Genomic DNA, 26,066 nt, shown 5'->3' on the forward strand with positions numbered 1-26,066 from the left:
TAGTCAATGAAAGCACAAGTTTGTAAAAAGAAAAATATTTTATTTAAAGTACAAACTGTAACAGGTAAGATTTGACCTTTAAGGAGCCCCTCTCCACCTGACACAAAAGGTCTCCCCAATATGGGGTGAGAAATTTCACGACAAATCATTTGAATTCAATACTCTCCTTGTCATAAATATGTACAACATCTTTTTTAACGTCCTGGAGAGTGAAAATGGGCTAAGACGTGTTAAAAAAAAGAAAAAAAGAAAAGAAAAGAAAGAAAAAGAAAAGAAAGAAAGAATAACAGTGCCTTCTCCTGATGTGACCATGGAGGGAGTAGTAAAATGACCCTTGTCATTATAAATAATGGGTTGACATGTTCAGTAAAACAAAAACAAAAAAAAAAATCATATAGACAGTGTGTTAAAGGATTTAGGTCAATCACTAAATAGGGATTTTGTGGAGCATCTGACAAATTGTAAATCACTGTCCAATAAGAGCAGATGAATGAAAAGTGTGTAATGATGCAAACAAATGTAAAACACATGGTTAGTATAACGGTGGTGTTTGGACAGGTGCAGCAGCAGAGCACATAAATTATCAAACTATGTCAACATACCAAGTTCAACTCAGATACGCTCTGGCGGATGTGTTTCTGTGTCAGTCTGTGCTATAAAAAAATCTGTGAGTTCAGAAAGGTAGTCCAGCAGTGAAGTGGAGAGTACATATGAAGTGGAGGAAATGTGAAAAGCCAGAAGCCCACAAAGGATTATATCTATGTGTTTATCACATATTTTGACACAAAAAAAAGTTCTGGTTTATCACAATTCAATCACAAATAAAACAAAAAGAAAGCACTGTAATATTACAAAAAAAAGAGTGAATATAAATATTGCACTTCCAAACAACATTTAGATCCCAGTGCCTAGCTGTTATCCCTTTGTTAGAGGTATTTATGCTATTTTGTTTTATAGTAATGCAGAATTGCTTTACCTCAGTTATCTCAAGCTACAGATGTGACGGCATAAACAGGACTAGGCAATGAGATGCACAAAACAAACATTCATAAATATACCATTCACTCAAATATACATGCACACAACCCTAACTCTAACCCACAGACATTAGGTATTTACATTTAAGGCAAATAAAGCCTATGTACATGACAAAAGAAACCAACACAAAGCATTTTGATGTTCAATCCCTGTAGCGTTTTGCTTGTGGGATGACTTCGGCCTCTTCTCACTACAAACATTTAATTCAGTCTAAAATACAGTATCTCACAGTAACACACTGTAAGCTGGAAATGGATCCATCTGTTTTCAGCCTTCTGTCAAGGCGACAACACCGATGATTGTCATGTCTTTACTGCAAGACATCATTACACCATGGCCAGTAACCATGTGGTTTCCCCTAAGCATCATTTGCTTTGCATGTGGTCTTCTAAACCCAGACCAAGCAGGAGTTAAGAACGTAAAAATGTTCTTTAGGAGAACACCACATTGTGCCAGAAGCACCACACTGCTTCAAGCCTTACGTGAGGTGTCACAGGTCTGTGGTGGTTCCAGTCGCATCCCAGTCGACTACGCAACAACGACGATGCCAGCATTGGTAACTCTGAGCACGAACATACAGGATTTAAACAAAGTGATCAGTAGGAGTCAAATTCAGAACTCAAAGGAAGGTCAGTCAGTCAGTCAGTCTTTGGTGTCTTTGGAATAATATCAGTAGATTTCCTTTGAGTGCAAAAACAACTTAACCCAGCACAGTCCACCAACCTGAGGCAGAGAGAGATCATTTTCATGAACAGTTGAGAAACATCCATCAATGCATTTACAATACCCACTTTTTCTGTCCAGGGCTGCAGGGTGGTGGAGCCCATCCCTGCATGCACAGGTCTGGGCTTTTTTGGAAAAGAAAACAACTAAATTCTACAATAAAAACTGAGCTACTAAACAGATTTTGCTATCCATGCATGTAATGCTGTCTTTAACACCAGGTTAATTCACCTAAAAACTGCTCCTAAGCTTCTGTCAATTAAATCATGTGTTCAGGAGATATCAGAAGAATACTTTCAGGCCTCAGCAGGCAGTGTCATTCACAGCTCCTGGAAGCCACAAGCTACATGTGGCCACATCCTGTCATTAGCACCAATACAAGGCAGTTTAAGGGGTATTACAGAACTCTCCATCACAGGAATCTACAAAAGTAAACCCAACATGTATCTCACTGCATTCACAGGCTGAAGATAGCCTGCACTTCTTTTGCAGTCACTTTTGTTTGTTGTAAAGTCTGATGTTAGTCTTTAAAGCACTGAGAAAAGTTCTAGTTGATAACAATCCCAACCTGCCAACAACAACAACAAAAAAAATACATAAATTAAAAATGATAAAGAAAAACATTCATTTGGCTTGGAGATCTTTGGATTTTTGTCTTCCTCTAGTGCAGCACAGTGGAGTTCCAGTAGTCTCTCGTTAGCGCAACTCTTCAACTGCTTTCTACATGTTCCATCTCGTTTCTCCATTGCAATCATATGGCCAGGTATACTGCGGTTCTGCTAGCTCTGCGGGTCATTTAGGCCTCAGAGGCAGCCTGTGGTTTGAGCTGTGCTTTCTCCATGGCGGTGCCATACGGTAGAGATCGTTTGAAGAAGCCAAACTGCAAGAAAAGACGAAAACTTTTTTAGGAACGCTGGAATTCGAAAAGAGCCCAGAGATGTGAGCATATCGCCGCTTTAAAATCCTTTGTTGCACAGCAGCACTGACCCTGTAGAGGACGTAGATAAGAAGAGCCAGAAGCAGCAAACCAGCCAGAATAGCCAAGATGATGATCCACAGGGGAACCGAGTTCTCGATGTCCGGCTTGTTCCACACCACTGGAGTCACCACCTGAGGATGACGTGATCATTTGTCTTTGTCTCAGTGTAAGAGAAACATTAGGCTCATTTGTCTTTTTTGAAGTGAGGCAGCTGGAAAGAAATTAATGAGTAAAGATGTTAAGTACCTTTTTGTGTCCACTGGGATAAACTTTGGGTAGGATTGCGTATGGCATCTTCTTCACACTATATTCGGCCAGGCACTCCAGCACATAGTGTTTGTAAGTTCTCTGAGGAAAAGAAGCATCAGAAGTTACCAAATCGTCCATGCAGCGCTCACACACTAGGTGGCGACACAGACCACGTACACCTTCCAAAGAAAACCCCTTTAAGCATTCCAATCCTATGAGAAGCTGTGACGGCCAGATAATGAATTTTCAATACCTCACACGTTTGCCTTGTGTGACCGTATGCAGGAGGTGGTAAATAATCTGTGTGCAGCTCAGACATGACAGGCAAACTGGTACAACTGCAGTCTGTGCACCAGCCCGGATTAATTTACATTTTCAAATGGCAACTGTTGTCCCATTTGTTGAGGCAAATATGTAAGACTGGGCACATTGTCAGCTGATTCAGAACTACTGTCGATGCTGAGCGAACACAAACAAATATGTGTGACTGTCTACTGGAGCTATTTGCCTTTCCTTATCCGCCACACATTTGAGGTTTTAACTCTGTTTTCTTTTATGATGCTTAAGTGAAAGTGTGCCTCTTGCCAAAGCCTGACATGAGAAAATACACAAGCAGCAGTTGGAGGAGACAAATCTGTAGCGAGCAGTCTTTTTCTTCTGTTAGAAACACATGTTCATGTACAGTACATGTCTAAAGAGTTTGTAAGGCAAGGTTCTTCTCCCACAAACCTCAATGAAGGTCTCGGCCCAGACGCGGGAGTGCACTTTGAGGATGGCTGTAGTTCCCTTCTTCAGAAGACCCACGTTGCATTGGAGCGACCAGCACTCCACATTAGAGCAAGACTGTGGAAACAGAGAGAGCACTGTTAGGATGATGTTGATTCAATACATTTTTAATCTAGTTTGTGAATGAATATTATCCAAAACAAAAATTTTCCCTCAAAACTTTAAGAAAGTGACAGGATCCAAATGCAAATGAAGAGCATGAAGGCAAAGCTAGAAACTGGTTGAACAGATATGCCATATAACAGCCAAGTTAATGCTGCAGGTCGAATAAATATAACAAAGAGCCCAATGTTATGATCCCTATTCCACGCCTGCTTCGAATTAGATTGAAGGAATGTCATGAGACTGTAAAAATGCAGCATGCACCACTTGCCATATTATTGCCCAACCACTAAATCCGGCCCATTTTTCTCAAGACTGTAGCGTACACAATCTTAATTAGATCCCCATAATGCAGTTTGGTACGTTTAACATATTTAAAACATGCCCACGCTGTTTTAGAGCTGGTGCTGCAACCAGACCACCCCAGACTGAGAGGTTTCAGCGGGTTTCCTGCGGGAGCGCATTAGTTTACTTATTACACCAAGGAGGGCAAACGGGGCAGAAGAAGAGAGGAGTGCCCGCCTCATTCCTTTAGGCTCATTCTTAGACAGACTTAACGAGAATTCAGACAGACAGGGAGCCTATCTGTCCGCTTCCTCTCAGTAGACTTGTTTGATGCTTCAGGGCAGCGGGGCCACAAAGGTTTCTGAAAATGACATGAAGATGGTCCGGTGCCAAAGTTGCCTCAGACTTAAGTCCCCACATGTCCTCCCTGGTGGGATTATGTGGTCAAGACATGGATCACTGGGCTGTGGAAGCTGTTCCCACAACTTCAAAATATAACAGTCTGGCCTAACAACACAGCTGCAGTATGTGAAGGGGCTGTATTGGATGACACTTTGTAAAATCATGCTGGAATAAAAGCTATCGACAGACAGAAAATTATTTAAAATAAGCTACTGGTAGTGATGCTTGATGCTAAACAAAGTGCCAAAAGTTTGGGATTGTTAGAGCTCTGGAGTGCTGATTAGACAAAGTGATTGTTAGTTTCAGCCCTATTTCAAATAATACTTCGAGGGTAGATATCATACACTCTCTTTATGCAATGTCATATATAACATTCTCAACCCTTTCTGATTTGACACTGTTTAAAATATTTATAATATGCTTCATAGATCAGTCAATACAAATTAACAAGAACACCTTTATCCTCTGTATTTAATAATTATTCGTAATCCATGAATAAATACTTGGTTCTTTTACACTATCTAATCAACTATTGATATTCCATCAAAATCACATGTCTCTTTTAAAAACTCTCAGAAAATTTACTTTTTGCATAAACATGTTTTGGTTTTTTTATGTTTTGTTTTTTTTTTGCAAAACTCTGCACTCCTCAGTGCAACCAAATAGCCATTATTGACTCAGCTGTGACCATCTGTCATGTCACAAAAATTCTCGGCTGAATTGCAGTATGTGTTTGCACAGAGCAGATAGCAGACAAATGTCAGTAGTAAAATATCAATAGTATGTAGAGCTTTCCCCCCCATATGGGTGACATCTGTAAGCAATTAGAAAAAATATTGTACGTATTGATAGCAGGTTGTTGTTTTTTTTTTTGTAAAATAAATAATTTTATAAATCTACTTTAATCTTTTTCTTTTTCAGATTCATAGCATTATAACTGTGTCATTCTGCACATGACACATTTTTGACTTCAGTGTAACTCTTGCCATAGTTGCTCCACCGAGGGGCAGAACTTTATATTGCAGTGGAAAAATGACACCACAGACAGGAAAATGTGATGGGAGCCAAAGAATGACCAGACACTACTTAGGATTCAGCGTGTTAATAAACGGAATTTGGTCCAGATCCTCAGGAAGGTTTTTCAGAAGTCTTCTATCAAAGGCTTTTCAGCATAAAATAAAAAGCTAAAAAGGTTGTCCTGCTTCAGGATAAAGAGCTGCAAGATAAATGTATCACAACCAGACAACCTTGGGTTAGTTTTTAATGGCTTATAACTTAGGTATGACTTTACATTATTTAATAGTCATTTTTAAAAAGTCATTGGCTGCAACCTACAACATTTTTGATGTGGATAATATGTTTGAAAGTGGTCAGTATAGTCCACTACTGTCATGCATCTACTGCACTGCATCCCAAAGAGTATAAAACATTTTTCAACAAATCAAAGTCATTTTGAAATATTCTTTGATTTGATTAGAGCTCGTAAAACCAGCCCTTTGTTCTTAATGCATCGTTCAGTTCCTCAAAGCTGAAGCAGGTCATTTAAAATTCTCACACTGTGACCTTTACTGAAAGCTTTACCCAAGCATTGATAAATATCAACACGCTTTGATCAAGAACCGCTTTTAACGGAGATGCCTGCCCTCTTGGGTGTAAAAAAAAATGCAGACACAAGGGAAACAAGAGAATGGGGTCCTTCATACGAACGTGTCACTGGACATGCTTGATAAACGAGCACAGTTACCAGAGACAGGCGCACAAAGACCTCTTTAGTGGAGGCAGGTATCCATAGATGGAGGCAGATAGAGCAGCTACCTGCAGCTGGGTGGATCAATAGGGCCAGTGTGTGAGGGCTCAAGGGGCTCATAACACCCAGAGCTAAAAAAAAATAAAAATTAGAGACTCTGTGCATCACTGGCAGAAAAAAGCCTCCCATGTCTCATGTCATCTCGGCCTCTCCACCCCTCCACCACTACTAAAGGCTCTTTAATGTTGATCACCACAACGACACAAGCCTGTGCCCTCTGACCCCTCCCTTTTAACGACATCATAACCTAATTACCCAGTCCCCGGAGCCTCATGTAGGCGCAGAGCCGCTGTCACCAAAATAGATCCAGATTTGCACACTGGAGGCAACAAAACTAGATATATTGTTTTAAACTCTAGTTCCGACTCTTGGCTATAACTGCATTACCACATTTACTCAGCGCTGCAAGCTCCTCATTCCCTCACTTTCAAGTCACCATTCAGTCACCTATTAAATTAGACTTGCCCTTTTGGCCTGATAGTGTTCATTCATGCATACAGATTGTTTTATTTATAGAATGTGAACATTTCCTTCTAAGCATCTTACCAGGTTGGTCAAATGAGCGAGCGGATTCTTGTGCACGTCCCTCCTCTCAACACGGTGCTCGTGGGCCTCCAGAACAGGTGATTCTGTGGATACGTGTTGGAGCTAAAGCAGGACACAAACACACACAAAAAACACCCGTTAGAACAACACAGACACTGACCTCAGTAGGCAGAAGAGCACACCACCCTTTCTGTCAATACAGGACCTAATGTTAGAATGACCCTGAAGGTTTTTCTCATTAATCAGAAGCATGTGAGCTCTGCTTCTCATGGATTCCCGTGGAAATACACCGTACTTAGCAATTCACCAAGGGGAAAAATACATTAGATCACAGCTAAGACAGATGAGCACTCGCAGCCCTGCTCAACATCTGTCAAGCTTCAAATGTAAACACAAACAACTACGCTGAAATGTTTCACCCAAAAGTTTAAAAAAATCCCATAGTTGGTATAAGGGAGGTGTCGCTGGATGTCGAAGATGAGAGTGTATTGCTGGGTGAGGTGGTTCATCAAGCTGTGCTGAGAGTAGGGAAGAGCTGGGACTTCAAAGCAAGGGTGGGATAAGTGTCCTGGGTGGGGCTGAGAAGCTGGGAGTACGAGGTGGGTGTTGGCCAACTACTGAGAATCCGACTGGGAAACTGGGAGATCTGCACTGTCTAAATTTTGCCTCATTTGACCCTGAGGGGTGCATGAGGACCACTCACTTTGAGGTTCCGGTAGTTCATGTGTTTGTCCGACGTGCAGTTGATGGGGCCTACAGTGGAGAACTTGAGAGGGTAGAAGAGGGTTTGACCCTGGACACTGAGAGGGCAGCGCAGCTCCAGTAAGGTGTGGCTGATCTGACTGGGGCCATTGTTCACCAGCTGGAAAAAGGAATCAAAACAGAAACTTTACAAAACGTAAAGAGCAGCTTTGACTGTTTCTTATGTTAGTTATAGCAGCAGTAAAGCTGCAAGGTTACAACAGATTTCTTTCCCATGCTGAAACATTCACCTCAGACATATTTCTTTAATCTACAAATTGGTAGCTCTGCACAACCTAAAATCACACTGTGTGATCTGGAGTACATTTTCTTTGGTTTTCCTTCTTCGCTGCTCTGGGAAGTTGACTTTTTGTTTTTTTCCCCTCAACAGTAGGATCTGCTTTCCAGTTCAATCTGCTGAGCCCCAATGAGTCTGCACAGCTAAGACCAAGGCTGATTACCTCATAGATGTGTTCCACTGCAGGCCCAACGTCCTGCTCCACCCCGTAGTTTTTGGTCACCTTCCAGTTGGCCGGTGGAAAGAAGACCTTATCTGGTCGAGACACACTGAAAAAGGAAAGGAGAAAGTGTGAGGGAGGCACTGGAGACTCCAAAAGTTCAAATGAGGGAATCCTAACTCTCAACTCACCCCTGCAGAATGACATCAGCCTGAACAACCACCTCCAGCTTGTAGGGCACAACCTCACTGTGGGAATTATTCTCGTTTTTACTGTGGAAACAAAGAAAAGAAGAAAAAGATTAGCATTATATGATCTCATTTGAAAGCTGTAGAGATCAGGAAGAAAGAAACATTCTGATCCTTTACTTCAAGATAAGGTTCAAGTATTACAGTAGAAGTAGTGGTTTTGTCCCTCTGATTGATATATTATTATGCGTGACAGCATTAGATTATTAATACATCAGTGTGTCAGCAGCATGTCACTGTTACAACTTTATATTCAGTTGTATATACAAGGGAAGCAGACGAATTTGAGGCTTGTCAGATGATTAACGTGAGAAGAAAGGAGAGAACAAATCACAAATCTGTTTCCAGTTTTTGGACTGTTCCTCCAATCCTTGATTTCTGGTGAGATATTGGATCGTTTGAACATTTATTGAAACGAAACAATGTGAGAAGTTTAGAGAGAAAATCATTGTTTGTTTGAGCTGTTAACAGCTCATAAACATCTGAAATGCGGTTCCGACTACACACAGCTTTTTATAAGACGTCAAATGCCTAAAAGGTTGGAAACCACTTGTTTAATCTTCAGCAGTGTGCTGTATTTTATCCATTGCGTAAAATCTTCATCATACAGCTAACTGGTCACTCAAGCTGTCAAATACATGTAGTTAAGCAGGAAGCACAATATTCAAATCAGGGGAGTACCTGAAAATAGTACCCAATAGCAAATGTACTTGGATACCTTCCAAAACAAAAGGATAAATCAGGATCAGCACTTATAAAACTGTTTGAGCTTCTGCTGTGTGTTCACAGTAAGTTGTACCTGCGAATCTGCACCTCAAACTGAACGGTTTTATGTGTGTCCTTCAGCCGTGGCACTGTGAAGCGCAGACCTGCCCAAAGCTGCGAAGCGAAAGTTGAAACACATTAACATCGTCAGTTATTTTAGAAGAAACAGACCTCTAGCACAGTAAAGAACAAAGACCAACAGACCCTGCCTTTACTAAAACTATTAAATTTCAGCTCAAAGTTACATACTTGATTTTCTCCGAGCTGCACAGAACCAAAATGGGCATAGTTGTGTTGTGTTTTGCACCTTATACATCTATCCATTTATTTGCTTTTTACACAAAGTGGCACATTACATCTCACTCATATCTAACTTTCCATAAGCTACATCTCCCTCAGATCAGTAGTCTTGCAATCTAAGAGCTTTAAAAGATGAATGAATACAATTAAAACATTTTCTGTCACATCTAGTTGGTAGAATGTCTGCAGATCTATTAAAAACATGCCAGCTCGTGACTCAATAATTAAAAAGGGGAACTCTTCCCAGCAGGGAGCTGAGGGCACAGATGGAGTCTGTTTTTCCTGTCACAACATTTCCTGACACATACTAACTTTTCCTGTGCTGTTCACACCCAACCTGCGGACGACGTGCAGCTTTTTCCTACAAACAGCACGAGTCCATGACTTGTTGTCATCTGATTATTGTATTAAATGTATTTTAGATATAGTGCTGTAGCACATTACAGCAAAAAAATAAAAACCGTCTGAAGACATCAGTGTTCTTACATTTGTGCCAGATTTCATTGGGTTGCCCAAATCACAGCTGAGATGTCTGGTCTGGTTTTTTGTCTCATAGCTGCAGGTCAGTTGGGTCAGGCTCTGGGGAACAAGAGGACAGACTGGTCAAACCACAGCAAAAAACAATCATCAGGAAAAAGACAGAAATCAGAAGAGACATATTAGTCCCTGAAAGATGTAGGTTTTCACTAGAGATGTCCCGATCAAGTTGTTTACCCCAAATCTGAGTCATTTAATATTTAGTGTCTGCCGATGTAGAGTCCTAACCCAATAGTACTTTTTAATTCCAAGTAATTAAAATAACTCCATTGTGCCGGACAGGGGAATAGTTATGCAATGTGTTAAAAAAAACAAAAAACAATTGCATTTGTGGATCCAAACTGTTTCCTAATGTTTGGTAGGTGGTCACAGACCTTGCTGTAACAGTCTCAAGTGTAGTGTGGTTTCACAAGTTGACAAAAAGTTATTTCCTCAACATGGATGTCACTAAATGTATTACAGATTAGCTGTAGTACCCCGTTGTACAATGCGGTCGCTCAGACATTCCATGTTGAGAAGCAAAGAGCGTTCTGGCGTTTTTTCTATCAACGGGCACCATGAAAAAGACTACTGTGACACTTGATGGGGTCTGTCCAAGCCATAATCAGCTGAGACATGCTCCTGTCTCATGGTGGCATATGTAACAAAGTCACCTTAGTGACCCAAACTATGTGTCTGTTTACTAAAACGTGAGTATCAGCACAGGACAATTGTCCATCTTGCTCAATGTTTCTTATCAATTGATCTATTACTGATTGTTACAGCAGCCAATTATTGATTTAGAAAACTATTCAAATTTGCATCCCGTCACAAATTGTGCTCTCTGTTTAAAACACCCATGTGAGAGTGGACTTAAACTGCTGATAACTATCAGTTAAAAAATGCCTATACTGACCCTGATCCCAATCTTTGAGTTCGGATCAGGACATGTCTTGTTTGCACTGTGTTTCAAGGTATTTCTACTCACCTTATTATTCCGGGAAATACCGCTGTAGTCGGCTTCAGGGGGCAGAACCACATACAGCTCTGCCTCGTACGCCCCTCCCTCACCCTCGTTCCTGGCGTTGAAAGTCAGGGTCAGCGAGTTGTTATCACCCATGTACACTTCCTTCCTGTCACTGAGGGCAAACCAAAGTAATATTGATTAAGTGAGAGATTCCTTACACAAACAAATGTTGATAAAGTTGTGTTGTGGTGTTTGCTGGCAGTGGAATGGACAATAAAATGCTATTTCTTTAACACATTTGCAGGGTTTATGCTCAGGATTTCTATTTTCTTTAGAGCCTAGCTGCAAAAAAAGCACCAATTAGATTCACCCCACAAAGCCTCCCACATTAAATGAACATTTTTCCAGTGTGGTAGTAAAGTCATACGTGCTGTACAACAGAGCGTAGGACTGTAAAACACCTCCCCCTTCCTCGCTTTCTCTCACTCCCTCCACCTTTCTCCACAGCTAAGAACAATGAGAAATTCCATATGGAGGGCCACACAGACGCTTTTAATTACAGCCAGTTCTCATAAAGCAAAGCAGGAGAGCAAGAGGGAGAGAAGACTTCTGAAGCTGATCCTCTGCTGGCCTGCGAGTCAACTGTAGTCTGAATCTAACTGGCATCGCACTTTAAAAACCAAACAAAGGCTCAAAATTAGAAAACACCGCAAAACCTTAAAACTTCCCTGAGGGACCGTCGGTCAGGCAGGTTGTGTGATTTGGCAGTTGAATAGAAGAAACAACAGCGTAGGAATGGTGAACACTTTTTCCATTTGAAATTCCACTAAATCACGACCATCCCATCAACCCCTCAAACTGCTATTAGGCTTCCATAATTTACTACAGAGCAGACAAAAACAACAATGTATGATTTTAATTGCGCTAATCGCACTTCTGCGGCTCGATTTCCATTGGATGGGGCACGGCAGGTTATTCCACATGTGATGGATCAAGCATACATTGAAATAAATGGAGGCAGATGGGAGATAAATATAGGAATGTGAAATCAAAATGACAGAGCAGAAAAGGGAGTATCAGGGAGGCTGTTATTTTTGAGAAAAATGCTAACAGATTTCTTGAATCAAAGTGTGGCAGGCAGGGTGCTCCTGACGGCTTCAGAAGCAGACGAGGTTGGGCTCACCAAGCAGATCCCTTTCATCTCCTCTGTCTTTTCCCCTTAACTGTCGGTCGTAGCACCTGCAGAGATGGTGCGTCCCTACTGTACCGCAACATCATGGCTATTAACACTCACTCTCTGGTATGCTAAACTAAACAAAGCAGCAGAACAACAAAAACAGCTGTATTTATGCTTTAGCACTCAAACCCAAGGTCCGATTTGCAGAGTGGAGGTGAAGAGTTCAGTGTCTGTGATCCTGTTCAGAGTTTACTATGTATTATCCACTGAATTCTAATCTATTTCCTGAAATCCATATGCTCTTGGATTTTTGGAAATGTGTAAGGAAATGAACAGACTCACCCATGAACTGCCAGCTTCAAGTCAGGAACACAGATGTTGTCCTCTCCACAGTCCAACAGAATCTGAGCCTAAAAGATACACAGTGGGAGTGATAAAAGTTTAATACAAGGCTGCAGATCATCATGATCACACAGTAGGTTCTGACTGAAAGCGCTCTTATTTTACATGTGAAGGCAATTAGAGACACAAGATAAATCAGATGTCTGTTTAAGGGAGACAACGGGATGAATGTAGCAAGATGCGACATGTGGTGTGACTAATGCATTCCACCCTTGTCTTCCGACCACCACCCAAACACACACCTGGACTGCAACACCCCCCTCTTATTTACAAGACATCATCACCACACATCAGACGCTTAAACACAATGTTGTGGCTCAGAGGGACGCTAACAGACTCGGTGAGGTCATGACAGGCACAGACACAGTCCCATGAACCAGCTGTCCTGGCGCACACATGCTTTCTGTTTACAATGTAAAAAAAAAAAAAAGAAAGAAAAAGAAAATGATGAAGCTTAGAGCTAATGCCGGAGGAGATACTCCTGCGGAGCTAAGCACAAAGCTGCCGGCTTCCAGCTCTCACCAGCGTCCCCACATCACAGCGCCATGTGGCAAACCGCGCTTTGACCGCATACTACACCACCCAGCCATCTACAGCGGCATATGATCATATGGAGAGGAGGGAACAGCCTAGAGCAACTCATTGGGACATAGGATATCTGTGTTGACCTTAAAGCAGAAGTGAGGCTTCAGAGATTACAGTGGAGGGGAAGACAAGAAAGGAATTGAAACACTGCTGGGTAAGTGGATGACCGCTGAACGTGTGGCAAGGCAGCAGCAGGGAAAGCCCTGCGGATTGCTAAATTGCATCCCACTGCGACTGTGACAGTGTGATGATGCTCATGACGATGAGGATAATAAATAGAAATGGAGGAGGAGATTAGAGAGAGCCAAGCGCCCCCCTTGTCATTACACCATCCAGGGGCTCTAATTATGGACACCATGGTAACCACCATGCTAACTTGGCCACATGTGCGCCCTGGCTCGTGTGTGTGTGTGTGTGTGTGTGTGTGTGTGTGTGTGTGTGTGTGTCTGTGTGTGTGTAGGGCAGGAAAACAACGCTTCCAGTATCATCACTGCACTTCAACAACAACATCAACACTGACATCAGCATGTGACACAATGAGGGCAAACATCATCCAAACACTAACTTGGCAATGCAAGTACAGTCCATTAATCAAAGTTCGACTTTTTCGGTCAGATGATCTTATTTTAACAACAATGAGGGCATTGATTCACAATTTCAGCCATGTCCAAGTTCTCAAAAGGTGAAAACATGTTGAGTCTTTACTGGTTTTGCACAAATGGACGCTTTTGTACAAGATGTGAGAACGATGGCAATTAATAGATGCATCATAAAGCCATAACTCTTCACAGATACATGTGGGATATGTTAAGATGAGAGAAAGTGAGACTGCACCAAGCAGATCAGCCATCTCTCATTCTAACTCCAGCTTGAACAGAGTAAGAACTTGGCAGAGTTAGTGAAATGTTACTTGGGCTGCCACACATTCTAAAAGCATATGTGGAAATCAATAGGGCATCATGTGTCTGATCTAGGCCAAGGCTGTGGTATAATAGTCATCATTCTCTGTTATATTCGCACAGTATAAAACAAGATTAACGAAATATGTTGGCTGTCTGACACTACTCCCAGTCCACCAGTATCCACAGATGCAGTTTGCCCTCTTTGGATGTTTGGCAAAAAAAGAGCTTTGTCAGGTTTAAGGCTGATATTTTAGCTCAAGGTCTTGCTTTAGCAAAAGACCACATCTGTCGGAGGACCAACTGCTTTGATATTTAGGAAGGACATCAATGACAGGGTCCAACAGGAAAAAGAAGCACACCAGCATAGTGAAGCAAATGGAGAAAGAGGAGATCAAACTTCGCTGACTGCCATTCTCCAAATGCTCCAATCTGGTAGCTGTTGCTGAACTCACATATGGTGCATGCTGTGCCACAGCTGAAAAGTTGCCAGCACATTTAGCCAGCTTCACTCACTGCCAGAGGAAAGCTGGCTAAAAGCCGAGAGATTTCAACCAGAAGGGCAAGACGCCTGGCTGTGCTGCTCCCTGAAATATCAACCATCCTTCTGTGCCTGAGTCACCTGCGTTGTGTAGCCAAGCAGGCCAAGAAACTATTCGTGCTGGGACAGGGGAACACTCCATTGGGCATATGCCTCACATTTTCATTTTGAAAACAGCTTTCCAGATCCTCTGGACATCTTCCCAGCAGAGTAGTTTAGAATTTACATTAAAAAGAACAGATTCAGTCTTTCAACAGGGACAGGGGAGTCAGCGAGTAGTTGGCAACTGATTGAAGGAATGATTAATCAGTGTGCTGGATTTTCTTATTATCAGCTGAAAGAAAATGAGCTCAAGCTGTCTCCACAGCACATGTACAATATTAGTGAACACTTCTCAGTCATGTATTGATTTCAGCAGCCCTGTGGACGTAAATAGCACCTTTTGCTCAATGACACTGGTGGTCTGATAGTTGAGGATGGGCCTCAGGCCGTGGGAGTCAGCTGCAGCTTTTGGATCCAAACTGAAGTTCAAGGCCACAAAAATAGCGGAGAGTTTATCCCTGAACTCCTTCTCATCCTGCAAGAAACAAACAAAAAAATGTTTTATTAAATTCAATTTCTGCACATGATGGAATGCTGTCACTTAAGAATGACCCACAAATAAATGAAATATCATCATAAAATAATGACAGCTACAGTTTCTTGATTTTAGAAAATGATTCCAAACACTGCCAGTTTTATGAGTGAAAGACAGCTCATACTCTTAGGTAGATCTTGGTGTGGTCGCACACGCGCTCGCCATGCCGCACTCTCACACTCCTCTGGAGCAAGGGCTGCTGGGTATCCAAGAACAGAGCTCTCTTCACTGCACCTTTCTGCTTGTGCTTAAGACTATCAAGCTGCACCTCCACCTGGAAATCTGGAACACATAACACACGCACAAATGAGCATTCATGGTATGATGAATGTTCATGAGTCACATAATGACAGGCTCGAAAAAGACCTCCATAAATACTCTGTAGCGCACACAGTGTAGTCAATGTAACTTAAGCATAATGGCAGGGAGAACACTTGTATATGGAGGAAGGAGTAATTAGAGAAAATAACTAAGTTGATAGGGAAAAGGATTGAGCAAAGAAGAGGCTTGATCATTAAAGGTGGATCACAGAAGACATTTGGCACGCTGGACTCCCTTTTTTGTCATAACAAAATCCCAAAATTTACATTACCTGCCAAAACACTTTAACCTACAGGCTGTTATGGATTTAAAACATTACCATCGGTGGCTATTTGACATTTTTCTTACTTGTAATAAAGTGCAGATGTGAAAATTGGCTCACCTAGGTTGTCTGGTAGGTGCTTCCCTTCAGCTGATAGGCAGAAACTTAGGTTGACGCTGTATTGGACAGAAAGGACGAGGACATGATGAGAGAAGCATATTCATTTATGGCAGAGATTCAGTATAAACACACTGCACGCACACAGGACACCTCACTTGCCCTCACTTGTTCTCTCACTTTCACTCATGGCCCACTTTTCTTGTGTCAGCTCCTTACATGGTTCACATTACAAAGCATGAGGCATAATGGGACCTCAACAAATAATGTGAAAAAAATACAAAATGTCTGGAGACAGGCTGGCATTACTCCCCCCCCAAACACTCACACAAAGGAATAGCAGAGTTAAGAAGGGTGAAATTGAGTGACTCAGGTTTCAGTCCTGACCAGTCAATGGCTGCCTATATAAGCCTGTAGCTCTCTCCCATGACATCAGCCACACAACATGCCGCTGCTGTCCAAGTCTGCAACTCCAAAAAAACCCGATCCTTTTACTAGTAACCCCACAAAAGAGGCACAAAGCAAAAAACTGGAAGAAGTACGAAAGGAAAAAGGGAGTGTGTTACAGGGGAAAAGACAGGAAAGGGAAGAGAGGTGAAAAATAAGAAGGACATAGAAAGTACAAGGATTTCTTTTGAGAAGTAGTACTAAGTTCATGTCTGTGCTCCTGTTTCTGCACAACTGTGTGCGCACGCTCACGGGAGTCTACGTGTCCTGATGTTTCCCAGCTGTGTTCCACCACCAAACAATATCTCATTCAAAGCAACTGCAAAAACCTCCCGGCCCCTCCCCTCCCGACCTCCCTCCCATTATGCTTTCTGCTCTCCTTTCACCCCCACCGAAAAACTCCCCATCACCAGGCAACGCAGCATAATCAAGACACATGTGTATACAAGAGTTTCCTTTATGGATCAGGATGTGGAGAAGGGGGAAAAGCAGACATATGAGCGCAGTGTCAACCATGTCAAGCAGCGAGCAACCGTCGTCTGTTTCCTCTCCCCTTCTCCGGAGCTGCACGTTTGGAGGAGGCCAGGAGTGGCTAACAATGCTGCTATTCAGCATGTTATTTCTCTGCTCCTCAACAGAGGGAGCGTGATATGAAGACATTTTGAATATAGGTCAGATAAGAGCTGTGCTCACTATAAACTAAAACCGTGACTGCTGATCTAAAGGACATTCCTTATCAGAGCTTCCTGCCAGGATAGCAGTGTTTATGCATAGGGGAAATGGGGAAGCCCATCTTTTGGCAGTTGGGTCAAACAAATACCAACAGTGCAGCTCTGCAGCAGGGTCACAGGAAGCAGACATTGGGCACAAGGGGTGATCTAAACACTCACCAGGAAACAGGACTGCTGGATGTTCCATTACTGACCACGCAGTTCTTCTCTTCAGGGTTGATCATGGTGGGGTAAACTGTCAGAGAGGCGGTGGTGTTGACAATTGGGCGAGATCTGTGGGCATCAAAAACAATGTAGATTGAAGACTCCATCATTAAATATTAAATTTCCACTTTAATTGCCGCAAAAATAGTTTGACATTTTGGGAAAGCTTGTTTTCCGGTCAACACTTAGATGAGAAGATCAATACTACTTTTATAGCTTTCTGTTAAGCAGATGGTTAGGTTGGCGTAGCTGATACACAGAGCCAGGCAAGAGGTTTTTCCTCTGATTTGAGTCTTCAAGTTTAGTGTAGATATTAAAGTAGCTTTGATTTCTCATCTAGCTGTTGCCAAGAAAGCAAATGAGCACATTTTCCAGAATGCTGATATATTCATTTGAACAAACAGACTGCATGATTAGAGGATCTGATTCAAAACAACATACCTATATAGAACTGCCTTATTAACACCAAAGGCGCCAACAATGAGATCTGAGGAAATTAAAAAACGCAATTGGAAAACATACTAAAAACATGAAAAGCTACTGATGGTCATTGCAAGTTTCTAGACTCACTTACCTGGGTAACCATTCATGTCTAGGTCCTTAGCACCTCTGAGGGCAAATCCAAAGCTGGCAGGAATAGTCCCAGTGGCCCATTGGCCCACGATCACCTGAGACGGCTTTTCCCTGAGTCCTTCTGAGTATCCATTATAGATGTAGACCAGTCCCTGCCGATCCTCCCCTCCAAATGGACAGCTGATAGCCACATCTATCAAGCAGTGAGCAGGAACATCCCAATCAAGTTTTTCCCCCTATCCAAGTGATTTAACTCAAAGCTATTTTCCTAGATAATACAAGATTGTAAGAGGGCAACATGATCAAGTATTTTGTGACGCTTAACGACCTCCAGCCAGCAAACCTCAGTAAAATCAAGCAAAGATCAACTAGGACAGTGTTGCTATACCCCGGTGGCATGTGTAGCAGCTGTATTTGCAACACTAAAATGTGTCCATGGCAACAACAGTAACATCAGCACAGGACAAATGTCCAGTGAGTTTAATCGTTATTCTAAGTTAATCAATAACTGATTGATAGTGCTGCATTTATTAAGAAAATTATCCAACTTTTCAATATTTATGTGACAGTGGATATAAGCAAATGATGAGACTTCGGTTCATGCCAATATCAGTCAGTTAAAATTGCCTTGGTCAGATGTAATCTTGACCCTAAGATAGAGACATCCCTACTTAAAGATGAAACGTAAAATACATTTAGTTTCCCAGTAAAACCAGGTTACACGTGGCCACTAGTATACCAGTCAACACTGCAGAATTCAACAAAGAAAAAAAATAAAATCAAACATTCATTCCAAAAATAACACTTAGAGTCTACAGCCAGAGGCGCTGTTTCAGTCCTTTGAGCTAAACATGTTAATAAGCATTTAGTCTGACTAGCTCTGCCCATTACAAACATGATTGGCTTCAAGAAATACAAACACCCAGAGCTTTTTCTCCCTTGTAGCAGAATGATGAAGAGGTGCAGCCAGATCATGGTCTGGCTATGTGAGACTAATTAGCAGTAAACATACCAATGAGTGTCATTACTTTTGCTGGTATTTAGACATAAACCAAAATCATGGGATCACCAAAGCTATTAGACTTAATCCTTTAGAACCCATAAGTAGGTCAACTAACCAGCACTGCCATCCCTGGAGCAAAAATGTTTTTTTCCAGCTAAACCACTAAAATTAATCACACAAGTTGGTATTATAGCTCCCTAATAAAACAAAATAGGAAAAACATGTATTTATGACAGATTTTTAACCAGATTTCCTTATTTTATGTGCTACTTTGGTAATTAATTGGCACATCGACAAACTCAGTCATTAAAACTGCTCTATATGCCATGCAAATGAGAGGTAGCGACAGAAACAAATGTCTATCAGTCTCCCTACTACAATTCTCCATCCTTACCATTAAAACCGTCCTGGTTCAGATCTCCCAGAGGTGCAATGGTGCTGCCGAATCTCCCAAACACCTGCGTGCCCGTCAGGTGAGGTAAGTGGAGCTCCAGGTTCAGAGGGCCCCGCTGTAGATAAACGTAGACTCGGCCCATCTCTTCCAGACGTCCGTCGGCGCCTCGGACCATGAGCATGGGAGCCCCCACCAGCAGGTCAACCATCCTGCAGACAAGAGAGGAAAATCACACCAACTCACTTAAACTCAGACACATCGACGCCTCAGGGTGCAGCTCTAATATGTTGCTGATGGCATCCAATCAAGATTCTGCCAAGCTAATTCATTAGCGGTAACGTGAGAAAGAGACAAAGAAAACAGACTCACCCATCACTGTTGATGTCAGTTGTTGCCACTGCGTAGCCGAAATATGACCCCATCTATGAACAAAAATGTTATCAGGACTTCAGCCAGTGAAAATATAGTCAGCTGAAGGCAGAGTCAAGATTTGGTTGGTTCTTAGATAATCCAAAGACACTCCTGCTACTGCAAACTTTAGACTTATTTTCTCCATTATTAGTACACAGGAAGGCCTGAAGAAAACACAAAGGACTGATGGGTTTTACAGGTTAGACCCAGTTTAGGGCTGTCTGCTCTAGTTCTGTTTCATTTTTTTAATTTGCCTGTAGGGATTTTCAATGTAAAAAGACATTGTAGAAGCGGTCTGAATTACTAGAGTTTATGCAAATTCACTTCTGATTTTATTTATTCAGCTGAGTCAATCATCACTGTTTAAACAAGCGCAGTGCTTTTCTATTCCCAGAACCATTTACACAAATTGCTGCTGCACTTTCCCCTCAATAATTGAGCTTTACAGCAAACCACCAAAGAGACCAGAATCTAGTAAACAAAACATTGTAAAGGAAATTATTTTTGCTTACACTGACTTAACAAATTAAGAGCCCCTTTGTGAAAACACAAAGGAAAGGGAGCATGAAGGAGTTTTCTATAAAGGGTAAAGAGAGGAGACTCACCTGCTCGCCAGTGTACTCAATCATGGTCGTCAGATCTGTACCGTTCTGAATGGACACCTGCAACACAGCAAGCACATATGGTGAACATCTTTTTATAGGGTCTAATATAAGCACAGTCTCTAGTCAGGAATTTACTGCAAAAACAATTCCCACTGTGACAATATCGCTAGGACTGTTTTCATTCTTTCACTTTCCTGTATGAGTCCCAAGTTTAAAGCCCAGGCCTCCCATTCAAAAAACACTCAAATGAAAGCCAAAATGAGTGTAATGATTAGGCGTTCTTACCGAACCATAGAGCATGAGTCCCTTTGGAACACCAGCCACAAAATCTGAAGAGTGCACCGAGAGATGAAGCAAAGATTTAGCAGGGAAAGTCAAGCTCAGCAGGAGAATGAGAGAATTCCACAAAATTTCCAGCTCAGTAATCATGTAAAATATTGTAGTTGATTTTTGTTCATGTTGTTTCAGCTGTGATATTTGCACTGCATTATAAACGTCTTTAAGTCTTTCACTTTCTGTATGCTTCACCGAACATTTGCCATGCGTGTAGCCTGTTTCATTGACTTACCTTCTACATGATCACCACTGAATTCCCCAACAGCAACAGAGTAGCCTAAAGAAAGCACAAGAGGACAGACATCAGATCTCTCAGCTTTCATGGCAGACAAATGAAGAGACATGTGATTATGCATTCATCCATGTGTTACTCAGCCTCTCTCACCTTGGTAGCTGTCATCGTGGTCAGCCTGAACTTGTCGGGTCTGAATCTGGCCCTCCACAGCCTGCATGAAATAGCCTGGATAGTAAGCGTCTATAATGTTCTCCTTAGCAGCAGAGATCACCTGACCTACAGTAAGACCAAAGAGAAAAACAGTGAGGGCTCAGAAGGACATTTTAAGAATTGTTTTTTTATATTTTTCGTTTTACATGGTTGATGTTTTTGCTACATACCTTGCCAAAAGTAGCTACCTGGACCTCCCAACACCACTTTGCCATCCTGAAAGATAACACCTTTGCATTACTACAATGAACAAAGAAAATACAATCCCAGGAATCTGTGGTGATTCTCAAACAGCAACATGGTGTTTACCATTGTGAAGTCGGCGCTGAATCCTCCCTGACAGTAACCTTGTCCCACCGGATCACTGAGTTCTGAAAAACAAAAGGAGTAGAGTGGTGCATCCTGAATGACTTAACATCAGAATTGTTTGTAATTTCAACCCCTCTTGGTTTAAGGTCTCAACAAATAATTCAGTTTCAATCTTACAACATATCCCTTTCTCAATAGACAGCTACAAAGTTAACCATCTGACCCCAAAACCTATCGCTGGGGTCCAACGGCATGTTGTCTTGTTTAAAAATGGCCAGAATGATGCTATTTATCACAACCAGCAAATGTAAAAACAGAAAGAATGATCAGATTTTCAAAGTCACTTTATTGTACATGTATTCAAACCAGATTTGGTTTTTAAAAAAAAAATAAAATAAAATAAAAAAAAGAAAAGAAAAGAAAGAAGAAAAAAAAATTCAGTGTCTCCGTGTTGCAACCATGACATCATTATGACTCAGCTGCAACAACCAGTCACATGACAAAAATTTAGAGACTTTTCAACTGAACTGAAACAGATTACAAATGTAAGGAACAAAAAAAAGGAACAGAAACTGCTTGAGATTTAGAGGGTTGTGGTAAAGGCAGCCTATGAGTATGAGGTATAGCATAAACACATATTTGAACAGAGGCGACAGTTACCTGTACGACAGGGAGCATACTCCACAAATTTGGTGAAATTATGGACCGAGAGGTAGCAGGTTCCTGTAGCATCAGACCTGGGGATATCCTTTTCAGTCCGCCAGGAGTAAAGTGGGGCGCAAGCCTGAGGTAGGAGAAGATGGGGAGGGAAAAGGGAGGAGACGTGTTGATGAACAGGGTGAGATGGGAGATGTTTTTCCAGTTGCAACAACACACTGGTAAACTCAGGAGGAGTCTCAAGCTGAGGTCAGTGGTACATCTGGAGCAAGGTAACCATGTAACTCAACCCAGGTCACAACCCATACAATCAGACCAAACAACAGGCAGCTAAACTTTGATGTCACATGGCACCACAAAAACATTTCTTTACAGTATAGTGAGACTGGAGGTGAAAATTGGGCCTGAACGACAACAACTAAATGGACAGTAATCTGAGAGACAAATTTCTAACAAAGAACATACACTTTCCCCTTGAAGTCACAGTTAGACATTACTTGAAGTGAAAAGTTTCACTGGTGTGCAGCAAAGCTCAAACTCTGCTTCTCCTTTACCCAACCACTATGTGCATCTCTGAGAGGGTCGCCTTACTAGAATTGTGTCACCGTGTGAACGCACAGTGGCGCCGAACCATTGGTGAGACTTGAAATCAACCTGGTGTTCTGTGTCATTGAGCAAGACAACACGATCTCCTGGGAAAAACAAACACACAAAAAAACAGAGTTACAGCAGTGTGATAAAAACATGCATTCCTTCAGCTGGACCTCAAGTATCCTAATTCTGCCTTCCCCTCCCTCCCTGGCTCATGGAAACATCTGTACAATTGGCAGACAGCAGACTTCAAGACTCCAGTTACACGATTTTTCATGCAAAGATAATCAGGGTGAGAATTTGAAAAGACTGGAATCTACTACCAGGCCTCTGTACGGGAGATAGGGGTTATCTCAGCTTGGCCAGGTTTGGACTGGACTGGCCTGGTTTAACCCTGTTGACCTTATGCTCTGTTTGACCACCTGGCCGGTAACGCTGATCTCCCACTTGAACGCTTTGACAGCAGCAGGTGATGTGACAGATGGTCTGAGGAGTCAGGTTTAAACACAACTTTATTGGAAGACAGATGTTACATCTGTGCTGCAATAAAGAACGAAATGCAAACAAATTGATTAGGTGAGGATGCCATATCCCCACCATACAGCTCATGTCATGTCTGAGCTGACATCTGTGAGGAAAAGTGCAAATATGAGTTCAAGATCAATCACGCCACTCTTTGCAGATTCATTTTTTCTGTTTAGACTTTGTCAAACCACAGGCTTGTTGCAAAAGAGAAGCGCAGCATCTGCCAGAAGCTGAGCCCTGATAGATACCGTGAAGAAAGAAGGCTGTGTGTCGGGCCTCTACATCCATCCATGCCTGTCTGCCTCAAGTCTTAATTTCTAGCCAACTAGGCAGCCTGGAGCTGAGGGTGAAGGCCTGCTCCGTGTCTTTGTGGAAACAGCGAAGAGGCCGAAGTCCAAACAAAACATACACACTCCGGCCTGGCTTCCTCACAGCAACTTCCCAGTCATCTCTGTTTAGGCACACACTCCACTCTCCCCCTTTACTGTTTTCATTTTCAACATTATCTCCATTTTCCTATTCATTTTCCTTACACTATCTCACCCAGCTCTCCGTGTCTACACAACCCATTCTCTTCGTTGCTTACAGCGAGTGCTGCCTCCCTTCACGCAAGACGGTAAGCAGAGAGATTATAGTTTTTTAATAACCCGACTGTATTTCTGCTTAATCTCCATCTCTGGGCTTTCCTGCTAACATTATTTATCGAGGGTTAACAGCAGCCAGCCCAGCACTAAGTGTTCAGAGGGGTGAAAAGCAGCGCTTTAGCCGCAAAGGCAATAACATGAGCAGCACTTCAAACAGCTCCTTATAAGCTTGTTACTTTAACTAATCTGCCTTAGCTGCATGGTATTTTTACTCAACATTTTCATAACAGGGGAAGTTGTTTGGTTAAGACAAATCCACCCGCCGAAGGTTGAAGCCCAGCAGCGACTGTGTTGATTTGAGTCACGTCACCATGGCAACCAAGCGCAGCAGTGGAAAAGTCCTCTTGTAATTCATACCACATAACTATGAAGAGCGGAAGCACATTATCGTAAATGCCTAAAGAAGCTCAGTAAAGTTCTCACATGGCACCATTAGCCTCATGTCCCCATAATGGGTGATGAAAAGTCCTGTTTGTTGTCTGCGAGGCGACTGAAGGCAGCCAGCTAGAATCACGTGGAAGTGAAAATAGAGATTCACAGGCGAGATAAAGGGATACCCAGAGAGGGGCCACAGCAAGATGTCATCTGACCAAAGTCCTACTGGGAGGCAGGTTAGCGCCATGTGCTGACGTGATGTGGTGCCAGGCCCGGTATCTCCCCGGGGTCTGGAGTGTGTTCATAGACTCCCCTTTGAACGGTGTGTGAGTGGAGCCATTAGTGGCTCTCATTGTAAGAGAGTGTGTGTATTTTTGTGTGTGTCAGTGGGGTGGAAGACAAATGGCCAAATTCACTCATCACATCAGCTGCCCCTGTGGGAGTACCGACAGCGGGTGGGGGGGACTGAGTCGAGGAACAGGGCTCTGGTTTCTCCCCCTTTACCTCCTCCTTCTTCCTCCCATCCTGTATGTGCCCTCATGCCCCCCCCTGAAATCCATAGTCAGGCTCTTATCTTCGTGGAAGAGGAAGTGGATGGGAGGGGGGCCCTGTGTCCACTTTGACCCAATTAGTTAGTCTAATTAAGAGGCTCTGCGGCCTGTGGGTCAGAGCTCAAACACACCAAGACACAGGGAGACCTCTGACACCACTCAGATTTATGAATACACCTAAAGAAAGCTATCTGTTATGCAGCATTTATAGTGGAAAAATCACTGTCTTTCTTTTTTTTTTTTTTTATTGCTCTAGCCTTAACTATCAGAATTGGCAAAAGAAAGCACAGGCAAAGCTACAGTAAGTGGATCGTAGCAGTAAATGTCATCCGTGTAACAGCTGTTTGTCATAGCCACATTTGCATGCAGATGTCGATGTATTGAGTGCTGCTCCGCTGTGCGGCAGCTCCGCCGTGATCCAGATGTCAGAACTGGCTCTGGCACTCTAATCTGCTCCCTTCAAAGCCTTCACAAAAATATGAAGGACACTGCCTGACAGCCCAGGGGACTAACCTTGACCGTGAGGCCTCGCCGCTTGTGCATGACATCACTCCCTGTGGCCTTTAGCCAGCACCCACGGATGCACAACACATTTCATGTTGCAAGAAAAACAGTGCAAAAATAGTAGCGCAAAGGGTACCAAGCAGCGGTGTCCAATAAAAGAATGTTGTTTTACTGGGCTTGTGAAACACTCTGTGGAATATTTCTCCCTATTTTGCATTGTGGACAGTAAATTTAAGTTGGCCCACAATGCTAAGCTTTGATTTCTCAGGAAAGAAGCCAAAAATGACGCAGTGAGTGACCTCTATATATGTGATTCATACTGTTTGTATGTATGTGTGTATATGAGTGTGTGTGTTTTTATTCTTACAGCTAGTAACTTTTTACTTTGAGTGCCCGTTTCCTCACTTTTCTCATGGCTCCATTGTGCAAAACAAGCTGATGGCTACTCTGTCAACACACTGAAACACGAATCCATTCATTAAACAACCACACGGACTTCCTCATGTTCCTTTAAACCACTTAATTTTGACTCAACTGGAGTCTTTTTTGTCAAGAATGGCAGTGTCTGCTTCACCTGTCATACAAACAGGATATTTCTTTGTCTGACCTATTTGTTTACTGGTTGCTTATCTCCCTATTCCTCCTGAGGTAGTGCAACACAAACACGACCTGGAGGAAGGAAGTAATATCCTTTAAAACCTCTTCAACACCCCATTATCCTTTTCATCCCCAAAGAGTGGACACAAACAGGAAAAAAAAAAAAAAAGAATAATCTTACATCCAGGAACCAGTGTAGCCAACAGCAGTGAAGTGGAACAAGTGACGCCTGATCCAGAGAGGAAATGCTCTGATGGCTGCAAAAGTGTACAGAGAAGCAACAAAGCTCGGCCAGCTAAGGACAATTCAAA

General features: G+C 42.4%; 1 protein-coding gene across 1 annotated transcript in view; it reads right to left on the reverse strand.

Annotated features, from left to right (window-relative positions):
• Positions 1-23: 23 nt before the first annotated feature.
• Positions 24-26,066, reverse strand: part of itga5 (integrin, alpha 5 (fibronectin receptor, alpha polypeptide)) — a 35,731-nt gene continuing 9,688 nt past the window's right edge. The window contains exons 3-30 of the mRNA XM_008293416.1: positions 22,560-22,660; positions 21,972-22,095; positions 21,312-21,373; positions 21,173-21,218; positions 20,943-21,068; positions 20,790-20,834; positions 20,507-20,550; positions 20,222-20,278; positions 19,575-19,627; positions 19,206-19,414; positions 17,810-18,001; positions 17,677-17,722; positions 17,191-17,304; positions 15,857-15,912; positions 15,278-15,435; positions 14,956-15,093; positions 12,432-12,499; positions 10,934-11,084; positions 9,916-10,008; positions 9,164-9,243; positions 8,308-8,388; positions 8,120-8,225; positions 7,621-7,779; positions 6,918-7,019; positions 3,719-3,832; positions 2,987-3,088; positions 2,749-2,871; positions 24-2,641 (exon numbers count right to left, since the gene is read on the reverse strand). Coding sequence (XP_008291638.1) covers positions 2,558-2,641; positions 2,749-2,871; positions 2,987-3,088; positions 3,719-3,832; positions 6,918-7,019; positions 7,621-7,779; positions 8,120-8,225; positions 8,308-8,388; positions 9,164-9,243; positions 9,916-10,008; positions 10,934-11,084; positions 12,432-12,499; positions 14,956-15,093; positions 15,278-15,435; positions 15,857-15,912; positions 17,191-17,304; positions 17,677-17,722; positions 17,810-18,001; positions 19,206-19,414; positions 19,575-19,627; positions 20,222-20,278; positions 20,507-20,550; positions 20,790-20,834; positions 20,943-21,068; positions 21,173-21,218; positions 21,312-21,373; positions 21,972-22,095; positions 22,560-22,660 — 2,834 coding nt within the window. The 3' untranslated portion in view covers positions 24-2,557. The remainder of the gene's footprint in view (positions 2,642-2,748; positions 2,872-2,986; positions 3,089-3,718; positions 3,833-6,917; positions 7,020-7,620; positions 7,780-8,119; positions 8,226-8,307; positions 8,389-9,163; positions 9,244-9,915; positions 10,009-10,933; positions 11,085-12,431; positions 12,500-14,955; positions 15,094-15,277; positions 15,436-15,856; positions 15,913-17,190; positions 17,305-17,676; positions 17,723-17,809; positions 18,002-19,205; positions 19,415-19,574; positions 19,628-20,221; positions 20,279-20,506; positions 20,551-20,789; positions 20,835-20,942; positions 21,069-21,172; positions 21,219-21,311; positions 21,374-21,971; positions 22,096-22,559; positions 22,661-26,066) is intronic.

The sequence above is a fragment of the Stegastes partitus genome, unplaced genomic scaffold (assembly GCF_000690725.1).
Source record: "Stegastes partitus isolate 25-593 unplaced genomic scaffold, Stegastes_partitus-1.0.2 Scaffold20, whole genome shotgun sequence".
NCBI lineage: Eukaryota > Metazoa > Chordata > Actinopteri > Pomacentridae > Stegastes > Stegastes partitus.